The sequence below is a fragment of the Mobula birostris genome, chromosome 1, assembly GCF_030028105.1.
Source record: "Mobula birostris isolate sMobBir1 chromosome 1, sMobBir1.hap1, whole genome shotgun sequence".
Classification (NCBI taxonomy): domain Eukaryota; kingdom Metazoa; phylum Chordata; class Chondrichthyes; order Myliobatiformes; family Myliobatidae; genus Mobula; species Mobula birostris.
In genome coordinates this window covers 84002411-84015534 of record NC_092370.1, presented here as the reverse complement: position 1 = coordinate 84015534, position 13124 = coordinate 84002411, and the positions used below count along the sequence as shown (strand labels likewise).

General features: G+C 40.7%; 1 protein-coding gene across 3 annotated transcripts in view; it reads right to left on the bottom strand.

The window, feature by feature from the left end:
* Positions 1-13124, bottom strand: part of LOC140197795 (cadherin-7-like) — a 147313-nt gene that overhangs the window by 67950 nt on the left and 66239 nt on the right. For all 3 annotated transcript variants that reach the window (XM_072258264.1, XM_072258248.1, XM_072258257.1), the window contains exons 5-6: positions 12690-12857; positions 4582-4769 (exon numbers count right to left, since the gene is read on the bottom strand). In XM_072258264.1, coding sequence (XP_072114365.1) covers positions 4582-4769; positions 12690-12857 — 356 coding nt within the window. The remainder of the gene's footprint in view (positions 1-4581; positions 4770-12689; positions 12858-13124) is intronic.

Below are 13124 nucleotides of genomic sequence, written 5' to 3'. Positions count from 1 at the left end.
TCAATCTTTTCTTCACCATCTCCAGCTTAATCACAAAGTTCCTATAGCGTAGTTACCAGAACTGCACACAATACTCCAAGGATAGTGAACCAATGATTTATATGATCGTAACATAACATCCCACTCCTGTACTCAGTGCCTTAACTGATGTAGGCAAGCATGGTGTTCATCTTCTTCACCACTCTACTTAACTGTGTTGTCACTGAAGGAAACTTGCACATTTTTCCCTAGATCACATTGTTCAATAAACCTTCCCAGGACCCTATCATTCACTTTGTAAGCCCTGGTCTAGTTTATCTTTCCAAAATGCTGCATCTGGCAGTTGTCTGATTTAGATTCCAACAGCCATTCCCTTTTCCCATTTCTCATTGTTCTAACTTTCTTCATTGTCTACTATAGCAATTCTGCTCATATTTCTTATATAAAAATTTAATTACAATACACAGTCTTTCTCATGTAATGTAGGTTACAGTAGGCTATTGAAAGATTCAGTACTGAGCTGAGAAGAGGAAGATGGAGTTTAATCTGGAGAAGTGTGAATTGATACACTTTGGAAGATGAAACTTGAAGGTAGGGTACAGGTTAATGGCAGGATTCTCAGCAGAGGGAAGGAACACCGAGGTCGATGTCCATAATCTCTCAAAGTTGACTTGCAAGTTGACTGGGTAGTTAAGGTGTATGGTGCATTGAGCTTTCTTAGTTGGGAGATTGAATTCAAGAGCCACAAGGTAATATTATAGCTCTATGAACAGTGGTGAGAGCACTCTTGGAATATTGAGTTCGGTTCTAGTCACTTCACTATAACAAGTATTACCAAGATGCTGCCTGGATTAGAGAGCAGATTTTATGAAGATAGGTTGAGAGGCTTGTGCTTTTCTCTTTGGAGCGAAGGTGACTTGACACAGATATACATGATATTAAGAGGCATCCCACATCTTCCCACCCATAAAAATGCCAACCCCTTCTCTCAATTCCTCTGTCTCTGCTGCATCTGCTATCAGGATGAGGCTTTTCATTCCAGAACTAAGCAGATGTCCTTCTCCATCACAGAAAGGGACTTCCCTTCCTCCACTACCAAAGCTGCATCTCTTCCATTTTCAGCACGTCTGCCTTCACTCCATCCTTCCGCCACCCCCACCAGGGATAGAGTTCCTCTCACCCTCATTTTCCATTCCACTAGTAACTTCAACCATCTCCAACAGGATCCCATCCCCAAACACATCTTTCCCTCCCCCTCACTTTCTGCTTTCTGCAGGGATCGCTCCCTGTGCAACTATCTTGTCCATTCATCCTTTTCCCTGATCTCCTGTCTGGCAGTTATCCATGCAAGCAGAACAAGTGACTCGTCTGCCCCTAAATCTCCTCCCTCACTACCATTCAGAGCCCCAAACAGTCCTCTCAGGTGAGGCGACACTTCACCTGTGAGTCTGTTGGGTTCATCCACTGTGTCCGGTGCTCCCAGTGTGGCCTCCTGTACATCAGAGAGACCTGATGTAGATTGGGAGGTGGCTTCATCGAGCACCAATACTCCAGAAAAAGCAGGATCTCCTGGTGGCCACCCATTTAAATTCCACTTCCCATTCCCATCCCAACATACCAGTCCATGGCCATCTCAACTGCTGCGATGAGGCCACGTTCAGGTTGGAGGAGCAACACCTTATATTCTGCCTGGGAAGCCTCCAACTTGATGGCATGAACATCAATTTCTTCAGCTTCTGGCAATGCTTCCCCACCCCCTTTCCTTCATCATTCCTCATTCCAATTTTCCCCCCTCACCTATCTCCTTACCTGCCCATCACCTCCCTCTGGTGCTCCTCCCTCTTTTCTTCCATGACCTTCTGTCCCCTCCTATCAGATTTCCCATTCTGCAGCCCTGTATCTCTTTCACCAATCACCCTCCCAACCCTTTACTTCACCTAACACCTTGTGCTTCTACCTCCCTCACCACCCACCTCCTTACTCTGACTAATCTTTTTTCTCCAGTCCTGATGAAGGATCTCGGGCGGAAGCATTGACTGTGCTCTTTTCCATAGATGCTGCCTGGCCTGCTGAGTTCCTCTGCCTTGTGTGTGTGGCTTGGATTTCCAGCGTCTGCAGATTTTCCCTTGTTTGTGTTGAGGCATAGATCAAGTAGAGAGCTAAAGACTGTTTCCCAGGGCAGAAAACAGCTAATATCAGGGGGCATCATTTTAAAGTGACTGGAGGAAAGTGTAGGGGGCGATGTCAGAGGTATTTTTTTTTTTTGCGCAGAGTGTGGTGGGTGCATGGAATCCTCTGCATCAGATGGTGGTGGAGGCAGATACATTAGACATATTAGAAACTCTTAGATAGGCACATGGATAATAGAAAAATGTTGGGGTATGTAGGACAGAGGGTTAGATTGATCTTAGATTAAGTTAAAAGGATGACCCAACATCATGGGCCACAGGGCCTGTACTGTGCCTCATTGTTCTCTTTTCTATGTTCTACACTCCAGATCTGATGAGCAATGAGCACATAGGGGCTGAACTAGTTCCCTTGACCTGCTAATGAATAATCAAAGGCTAAGATTCAAGATAATATTCTGCTATTATAGTTCTGAGAGCAAGAGGGGGAACCTTGTAACTTTCATGAGTGAGAATAGGGAACTTGTTACCTCTATATACACTGACCTGAGTTAGAATGCATTGAATTAATTCAGCAGAGGAAGCAGATTTAATAGGCATTTTCAAAAGGAAATTAGATAGTTCTTGATGGGGAAAGCAATGGGGAAAGAGAAGGATATGGGATTAATTCCAGCAAGACCAAATAATCTCCTGAGAAGAGCTTATTCACCATATAGTATACGCCGGGTATGCACTAGATCCTTTTTCCTGAAAGAGCAAATAGAGGAAATAAACTGCCAATTTTTACATAGTAAAAGACAGTGATTATAATACTGATAAGTGATTCCAGAAACATTAGGACCGTGGAAATAAATTAAGCTTCGAAAGTGCATATAAAACAGTGATGCAGGTCTCGGGCTGATCAATTAACAGAATGGATTGGGATCTTCCTTGTACTGAACAGAATAGATTACAGAGCAAGTTATTTTATTTTTTGAGAAAGCTGGAAATTTTAATGCAGGTTCAAATCCAATCCTCAATTGAAAATAGGAGTACATTTTGATTTAAGCCTTGTGTTTGTTCATTTCACATAGAGCTTAATATGCCTAACATTTTGTGTGGAGCTGAACAGAGGAGCTTGACATTGTGGAAACTAGAAAAACTTAAGGAACTCAGAAGAATAAGGGAGGGAGGAGAAGATGGCGGCATGACGCAGCGCGCGCGGCCGTTCCGAATGAATATCAATATGTGTAACTAAGGGTGCCATGCACAATCCGGATTTGATGGGGACAGCCGTGAAGTGCAGAGGAATATCTGGAGAAACTTCTGAAATGCCTGCTTCGCTGCCAGTGCTACTGTGCGATCGAGAATCTCCGGAGACGAAGGCCCCAAATTCTCGGCTTTGCGTATCGCCTGTTGCCGGGGTTGGGGTCGAAACGCTCAGCAGAGATTCTGCTCGGTGCTGAATAGGTGGTCGGAGGCTTGGAGTTTTTTGGATGGACTCAGAGTCAGACTGTGGTTGGATGCTTCCGGGATGCTGCATCGGCAAGTTGGCGGCACTGGAGGTTTACCATGAGATGATGGGACTTTCGAGAGACTCTGAGACTTTTACTATGCCATGGTCTGTTCTTATCAAATTACGGTATTGCTTTGCACTGTTGTAACTATATATACTAAACGTCGAACGCACCTCTTCCTACAGATGCTGCTTGGCCTGCTGTGTTCACCAGCAACTTTGATGTGTGTTGCTTGAATTTCCAGCATCTGCAGAATTCCTGTTGTATATGTTATAATTATGTGGTTTTTGTTAGTTTTTAAGTCGGTTGGTCATGTTTTTGTGATGTCATTCTGGAAAAACATTTTTATCATTTCTTAATTCATGAATTACTAAATGACAATAAAAGGGGACTGCGTGTCCTCATAATCATAAGTCACATGATTAATTCATTAGAGTGATACACATACAGAAAGTGAGTTCAAATACCACCAAAGCAATTGAGAAATTTTAATTAATGAATTTGAGGCAGTATATAAAAAAAATCTGGTTTTAAAAGTGGTGGTAATGAAACTATTGGACTCTTGAGCAACACGTACACAATTCTGGGGGAACTTTGCAAGTCAGTCAACATCTATGGAGGGAAATAAACAGTTGATGTTTCAGGCTGAAACCCTTCACCTGGACCCCAAACTTTGATTGAAATCAAGCCTGAAACTTCAACTTTTTATTCCCCTCCATAGACGTTGCTTGACTTGCTGAGTCCCCCTGACATTTTGTGTGTTTTGCCCAAACTATTGAACTGTTGTGATAGAACCCATTCACACAGAAAGAAATTGGCCATCTTTACCAAATGTAGTCCATATGAAACCCCAAACCCACCAAATGTAGTTGACTCTTAACTGTTTCCTTGACTTCGGGCACCTAAGGATGGAAATAACTGTTCGTAATGTGAGCAATCTGTATTTGAATTCCAAAAAACAAAAATCATCTGCACCAAACCTTCTTTAGAATGATGACACCTTCCTGGGTCTCACTATTTGTAAGTATGCCAAATGTATCCGAGCCATCACTGCCTTCTACAGTGTAGGTCATTTCTGTATTTTGTCCAATGTCGGCATCAGTAGCCATCACCTTCCCGATGGTGGTCTCGATATCGGCCGATTCTGGCACGGAAAAGTGGTACAACTCTAAAAAAGAGAAAGTAAATCCAATGCAATCAGTGACAAAGGTCCCTCTACAACACCATGCAGCTGCTGGAAGGTACTAAAGCAAGAAGTGAACACACATAGGTAATGTTGAAACATGTTCTTAGTGTCACAGGCAAAAGGCAAATGTGGGCCAGTAGTAGCTACAATCTGTTCGGAGGTACCAGTGAAAATACAGGTTAGATCAGAGACTAGATTAGTTTAGCTTATTGTCGTATATACCAATATTCAATTAAATGCCTTGCTTGCGTGAAGCCCAGAGTAAAATATGTTACATATCATAAATCTAATGTTAAATACAGTGATGAGCAAAAAGCAATTCAATGGCGCAAACATAGTCGTACAGTCTGTAGTCCTATCAAAAAATCAATGATAAAGTACAGAGGTATGGGGAGAAAACAGTTCCAGATACAACCAGAATTATTTTGCTGGAGGAACTCAACAGGTTGAGCAGCATCTGTGGAAGGAAAGAAATTGCCAACATTACCGGTCAAGGCAAAAATAAAAAGACTCAGCCCAAAACATTGACCACCCTTTTGCCTCTACAGCTGAGACTCAATCTGTTGAGTTGTTCCAAGTGTTTTCTAATTACTCCAAATTCAAGTGTCTGCAATCTCCTGTGTCTCCACAGTCAGAATCTACCTCTGTCACACAATAGTGAGCGAAATTTTCCACTCCCCACAGTAGTGAGGTGACATTTCAAATTCCTGCTAAAATTCTTTCCAATGTCACAAATGTAAGATCTCCCAATCAGATGATGTGATGGAAATCAATAAAACTCCTGTTGCTTGAAACTTTGTTAGTTGGTAATAGTTTATTATTGTCACATGCAGTGAAAAGCTTTGTATTCATGCCATCCAGGCATGTATTCCGTTCATCAATATATCAAGGTAGTACAAAAGGGAAAAAATTACTGAATGCAGAATATTGTACAGAGAAAGTGCATTGCAGGTAAATAAATTAAGCGCAGGGGCCATGGTGAGGTTGACTGAGGGATCCAGAGTTCATCTTTATTGTATAAGAAATTCATATTCAAGAATCTGATAATAGCAAGATAGAAGCTGTCCTTGAGCCTGGTGGTGAGCAGAAAATCCTCGACATGCTCCACAGGTCAGACATCCTCTATGGGGTCACTAGCAAGGTTAAAACTTCAGATCGAAGCCCCTTCATCAGAAGTCAGGTGCAATAGTTTAGTTTCTTTGAACCAATATATTCCTTGGAAAGTGAAACCCTAACGCAGTTTAATTAATCACAATACCATATTACAAAAATATCTATTGCTGGGATGAGTGGTTTAAAATCCCTGATATTTGTGAGACCATGTTGAACCACTTAGCAGCTTCACTGAAAGACACCTCATTTCTTAGGATGTTGAATTGTTTTTTTCAAAATGAATTGGTATCTTTGGAAAAAGTAAAACAAAGGAGACTGCAGATGTTGGAATCTGGAAGAGAATACAGAAACTGGAAAAACTCGGTAGGTCAAGCAGCATCTGTAGAGTCAAGAGACATAAATCCATATTTTAGATTGAGACCTTGCCTCGCAAATGTTGACTCAAACCTTCAATGATGCTGCTTGACTCCACCCCCAACCTCACCCTAAATTTCTTCCAGCATCTGGTTTTATGTTCAAAGAAAATGAAATGCAGTTTGAGGTTCCTTCCTCAATGACCAGGATCTCAAACTGTTACCTGGTGTGAATGTGGCCAATTTGTGGGCAGATGCTAATCCTGACAATTTGATGAGTTAGCTCTTTCTTGTGAGGGAATTAAAATCAAAAGTGTGGTCACTGATAAACACAGTTGAGAAATTCTATGTTGAGAAAGACTAGTTCAATGATGCAGCAGTGTCTGAGGTGAATATGACCGAGGCATTTACAGAGCAACAAGTAGTAAACACCTATTGGAAAAAGGAACAGTAAGGTGCGACAATAGAATGAGGGAAAATGATTGTATGGCCCATCAGCACTGGTACAGGTTTGTTAGACCAAATGAAAATCAGCAATAGGTTTAACATCACTGGCATATGTCGTGAAATTTGTTTTTATGCGGCAGCAGTACATTGCAATACATTATAATAAATTATAGCAAGTATATATATTAAGAAGTTACATTAAATAGGTAGTTCAAAAAGGGAAAAAACAGTGAGATAGTATTTATGGGTTCAATGTCCATTGTGAAATCTGACAACAGAGTGAACGATATTATTCCTGAACCATTGGGTGTGTGCCTTCAGGACAAAACCAAAGAACTGTTTTCTGAGTTTAATGCATACCTCTATATCACCATTCTAACAATGAAAAAGTCCAATAGGAGATTGCAATACTAATGCACTAAGGTCAAGGCTCTTGTGCTTGGAATAGTTTCACACTTTTTATGTGCCATGCTTTTCATAGTCTTATGAGCCTATGGTATCCTTTGGCCAATAAAAGCATACTTTTAAAGTAGTTTCATTGTTTTAAATGTAGGAAAAACAATTCCCGCAGAGCAAGCTTCCACAAGCAGCAATATGATCATACTGGGATAAATTGCTTTTCTGATGCCGAACGCAGGATAAATATTGGTCAGGAAACTGGGGAGAACTGCCTTGCTGCTTTTTCCAAAACAGCAACATTTGATTTTTAACACCTCCAAGAGGAGGCAATTTCTTGGTTCACTACCTTGCATAACAGATGGCACCTCTGACAGTGTAGCACATCCTCATAGGGTGTTAGTCTAGATTTTCTTGTGGCACTCCTGAAGGGGGGACTTGAATCTACAGCCAGGAGTTGCTGCTTCTGATTCTGAGTGGTATAATTTCCTCTCGTAATAGATACATGTGTTAATGAGGTAGAAAAGTCCTCACAATCAATTGTGTGTTTAAGTACTTTGATGTGCAACAGACCAAACTTTTAGCAATTGATACATGTTTATATTCTCTTTAAGTGATGGGTTTCTAGTGTTTCTTTGTGGATTGACACCGTTTCTCTCAACCCATCACAGCATCTACTTGATATTATATCTTCACTTGCTGTGGAGTGCCATCTGCTGCAGACTCAAGGGAAAATATAATAGTGAGTTCAGATGGTGGTAACAAGCTGTCACTGGCTGATTTTTGGATGGAGGCAATCCATTTGCACTGCACTAGAAGTGAACTGGCCCTCAGGGCAGACATTTTGAGAATAAAACTCCAATTATCCAGATTGTGTAGGGAACCAGTGTGCCTACCACCAGCAGTTTGGGGAGCGATTGGTAATGAATGCAACAGAGGAAAATATAAAGCATTGGAGCAACACAAAAAATCTCAGGCAGATAAAACCAGTATTGTGTTTATTGTGTTTGGGTTTGGTCACTCTGCTACAGGAGCAATGCTATTAAGCTCTAAAGAGGGTAAAATATTTTTACAAGGCGTGTGAGGGCTTCAGGGACTGAGTTATATGAAGAGATCATACAGACTGTGCCTTTACTCCTTGGAGTTTTGGAGAATGAAGAGTGATCTCAATAAGGAAAATAAAATTGTGAGGGGCGTAGATAGGGTGAGCAGTTTTCTTCCAGGGTTGTGGAATTGAAAACTAGAGGCCATAGTGCCAAAGTTAAGGGTGAGAAGATTAGTAAGAACATGGAGGAATGGTTTTTATCCAGCAGGTAACATTGTTTGACCGGATTGAAATTCTGGTTGAATGGCGCCCCAACAACCTCTTACTCCAACGTTTATAAAATCAAAGAGCTGATTATTGACTACAGGATGTGGAAACTGGAGATCATGAGCCAGTCTTCATTAAGGGATCAGAGGTGGAGAGGGTCAGTAATTTTAAATTGCTTGGCATTATCATTTCAGAGGATCTATCCTGGGACCAGAACATATGACCCATTACAAAGAAGGCATAGCAGTGCCTTTACTTAGAGGTTTGCACAGATTTGGTAGAGCAAACTTCTAAAGGTACACAGTGTCCTGACAATCTCCATCACAACCTGGTATGGTAACACCAATGCCCATGAATGGAAAAGCCCTTAAAAGGGAATGGATACAGCCCTGTTTATCACAGGAAAAGCCTTTCCCACAATAGAGCACATCTATAAGCAGCACTGCCTCAAGAAAACAGTGTCCATCATCAGAGACCCAAACCATCCAGGCATGCTCTCTTTTCGCTGCTGATATTGGCAGGGGGGAATGGGAACTTTAGCTTCAACAGCACCAGGTTTAGGAACATTTATTATCCTTCAATCGTCAGGCTCTTCAACCTGTGTGGAAAACTTCACTCACCTCAAAACTGAACTGATTCCACAACCTATGGACTCAAGTTCAAGGACTCCACTACCTAGCTTCTCAGTAATATGTATTTATTTATTATTATTTATGTTTTTGTACTTACATAGTTTTTCTTCTTTTGCACATTGGTTGTTTGAGAGTTCTGTGCATCAGTTGTTAGAAGCATTGAGGAAGGTACTCCATACGTGCTGAAGAAGCACATGGACAGGTAGATGGATGACAAGAATTTAGAGGGCCTGGGAAATGGGATTGGACAGCATGGATGTGCATGGTTTTAAGGGCCCTTTTCTGAGCTGTGCAACTCTGTCTCTATGACTTCAATGAATGAAAGCTAACACTGGCCATCTACTTCTGAACAAGTGCAATGTTTGGTTGCAAATGTCAGAAAGTTCAACAGTACAATGTTCCTAATTGCATGCAAATTTGATTAAAGTGAAACTTGCATTTATATGCCTTTCAGGGTATAAAACTGTGCTTTAGAGCCAATTAAGTATTTTGTAATGTGTCATCATTATTGTAATGAAAGACGTTGCTTAGAATTTCGAGCATCTGTAGAATCACTTATGTTTATGATCAGCAGCCAATTTACAACCCGGAACTTACTATGTACAGGAAAGTGACAAGGGAATGTGTGTTTGTCATGTTGATTACAGAGTAACTGTCAACTGGGAGACATATGTACACTGTACATTTAATTGTATACATTCATGACACTGTATGACTTCTGACGTGGTGGAAACCATTTTGAGAGTAGTTAATGCAGTACAGGAAACAGAAAAGAACAAATAATACATCTGGATCATAGATTTAAATGTGTGCACTACATAATAAGGAGAAAATCTCCAGTGAGTAAAACATAAGTTAAAATATGAGTAATTGTATGTTGTTCTGGTTACTTGGGGTATTGTCTGTAGCTCTGGTCAGCACACTATGGGAAAGACTGCCCATAACCCCAATCCTCCCTTCACAACAGATCACCTCTTGCATTACCATTTACTTGTCTCTGATAGTGTTTTGGTTTGCACTAATGTCTTGTTTTGCAAAGCATTTTTTCTTCACCATCCTGTATTACTAATGTATAATTTTATGTTCTATGTGCTCCATGCGCCTGTGAAGCTGCAGCAAGCAGGTTTTTCATTGAACCTGTACTTCAACATACTTTTGCTTATGACAATAACCTTGACTTGATGTGACATATTTAAGTTGGAGGGGAGCAGAAAATCTTCACAAGAACCTTGGCTGGACTGAAGGCTTGAGCTATTAGGAGAGATACAATAGATGAAGTCTGTTTCCCTGGAGAAAAAGAGGCTGAGCGGTGACATGAAAGAGCAATGAGACACAGATTGACTCAGATAGCCAGTGTTTGTTTCCCATGGTAGGAGAGTCTAAAACTAGAGGGCATAGATTTAAGCTGATAGCGAAGAGGTTTGAAAGGGATTCTGAAAAGTTTATTTATTTATTTATTGAGATATTGTGTGGAGTAGGCCCTTGTGGCTCAGCCATACCACACAGTAAACCGATTTAACCTTAGCCTAACTACAGGGCAATTTACAATAATCAATTAACCTACCAACCAGTAAGTCCTTGGACTGTGGGAGGAAACTGGAGCACCCTGGTTGTACTGTAAAGTGCTCTGCTAACTGCTACGCTACAGTGCAGCCTCAATTACGAGACGATTTTTCACACAAAGATCAGTTAGTATCTGGAATGAGCTGCCAGAGGAGGAAGTGAACATTTAACAACATTTAAGAGGTACTTGAATAAGCAGAGCATAGAGGGCTAAGGAATTAATGAAGATTGGTGTAATTGGTGTAGATAGTCATGCTAGTTATCATCGACACGGTGGGCTGAAGGAATTGTCCTTATGCTGTAAAAGTCAATAACTATGAGGAATAATATTTATAGAAAAATTATGAGCATGACATAAGCAATTCTTCCATGATTCAGAATGAGTGACAATTACACATTTACAAAATAGGCTTCCTGAGAGATCTGAGGATGCTTCCCTTCTGTTAGAGACCAACATCTCAAACAACGAGGTATGGTAGCATACACTGAGTTACCAAACTAACAGCCTAGCTTTTGAAACACACTGATCCATCAGCATTAGTTTAAATCCCACCATCACAACAGGGAAATTTAAATTCAAGATATTAGTTAAAGAAAAATATATTCACTGTAACACTCAGCATGAAGCTTGTGGATTGTTGTAAAATCTTTTGGTTCATTAAATGATCTTTAGAGAAGGAAATCTGCTGCCATTTCTCCGCCTGTTCTTCCTATCACATGTGGTGATGCCTTATGTTTGTGGTCCTAGTGAAATGAGGTAAAGTGGTAAAATGGTTCAATATTGTCACATGTACTGAGGTGCAATGATCTGTTTTGCATGCCATTCTTATAGATCATTTCAGGTAGTACAATGAAAAAAAACTCTCGCAGTTATAGTTACGGTTCAGTGCAGGCAGGCAGTAAGGTGCAAGGCCATGATGAGGTAAAGTCCATCCTATTGTAACAGCAGCAATGGGGCAGCTTCTTCCCAATGCGACTAGAGAGAAAAGAGAATGTCCAAGGTGGGTGAGGACTTTGATTATGTTTTGTGTTTATGTTTTGCTGAAGCAGTAAGAAACATAGACAGAGTCCCTGGAAAGAAGGCTGGTTTCCATGGTATGCTGAGCTACGTCCATAACTCTGTGCGGTTTCTTATGGACGTGGGTAAAGATGTTCCTATACTAAGCCATAATGCATCTGAATAAAATGCTTTCTGTGGTGCACCAATAAAAAATGGTGAGGATCAAAGGAGACATGCCAAATTTCCGCAACTTCCTGAGGAAATAAAGGCACTGGTGCACTTTCTTGACTGCCAATGACAACACCATGATCCAAGCATCTATTGGTATGACAACCTAACTGTGATTCCCAGCCAGCTGAGCACATGATGATGGAACAAACCAGGAATCTCCAGCACTGGGATGTCTTTATCCATCAGGAACATTTACTTCATAGCAGACCTACAAAGGGCTTAGTATTAATTAAGCCATGCAACAGAACCTAGGAATGGGGGCCTAGTACCTTTCGATGCATCTCAAAGCACTTTACAGCCGATTAAACTTTTTTGGAGCTTTGTTACTGTTTTAGTAGAGGAATCATGACAATCAATATGTGGACAGCGAGCTCCTGCATACAGAAATAAGTGAATGATCTGACTATCTTTGACTGAAGGTAAATATTGTCCAGGACACTGGGACAGCACACTTGCTCTTCTACAAAAAAAATAAAGGTGTATCCTTTCCATTCACGAGAGACGGGACATTGACCCTTAGTCTACCATTTCATTGGAAGGATAGCACCTCCAGATGTATAGCATTACCAGAATCCTGCAATGAAGTATTAGCCTAGACTTTTCTGCAGGATTAAACGTCAGGAGTTAAAGGACTCTGCAAAGATCTCCCGATCTTGAAACAATTCTCTCTATCTTTATTACGTCGACAGCTTTTCACTCCAGGTGGTCCTTGCAAATAAATTTCCCTTCATGTTTTCATGAGATGTTCTGGTTATAAATTTATGCTAATGGAGACAGGAAGACATAATGCAGTGTCTTCAGTATTTATAACTGGTGTGATACTGAGAGATCTCATTGAGCTGAGAACGTACTTACTGTGTTGGAATTTTGGTCCATTGTCATTAACATCAGATAAGGTGATGGTCACAGTTGTTGTCCCCGAGAGACCTCCTTTCAATCCAGCCATGTCCTTTGCCTCAACAATAACCATGTAATGTTCTTTGACCTCTCTATCCATGTTAGGTAAAGCTACACGAATAATTCCTGTGGAAAACATTCCCCTCTTGATTAAAAAGGAATCATTCCTCCTTGTACAACATATCAGATAACCAAAAACAATAGCACACAATTTATAATTGGTTTCATTATCTCCTGTTAGCCGTGGTCACAATTCTAGGGGATTTTCCCATGAGATTTGTAAAAAGGTAATTTCTGCTCATACAAGTAATTTAAAGTTCTTTCAATTCCATGAAATGACATTTCAGCTAGCTAAATCAGGGCAGACCTATTTTGTTGAATATTTCTATGTAG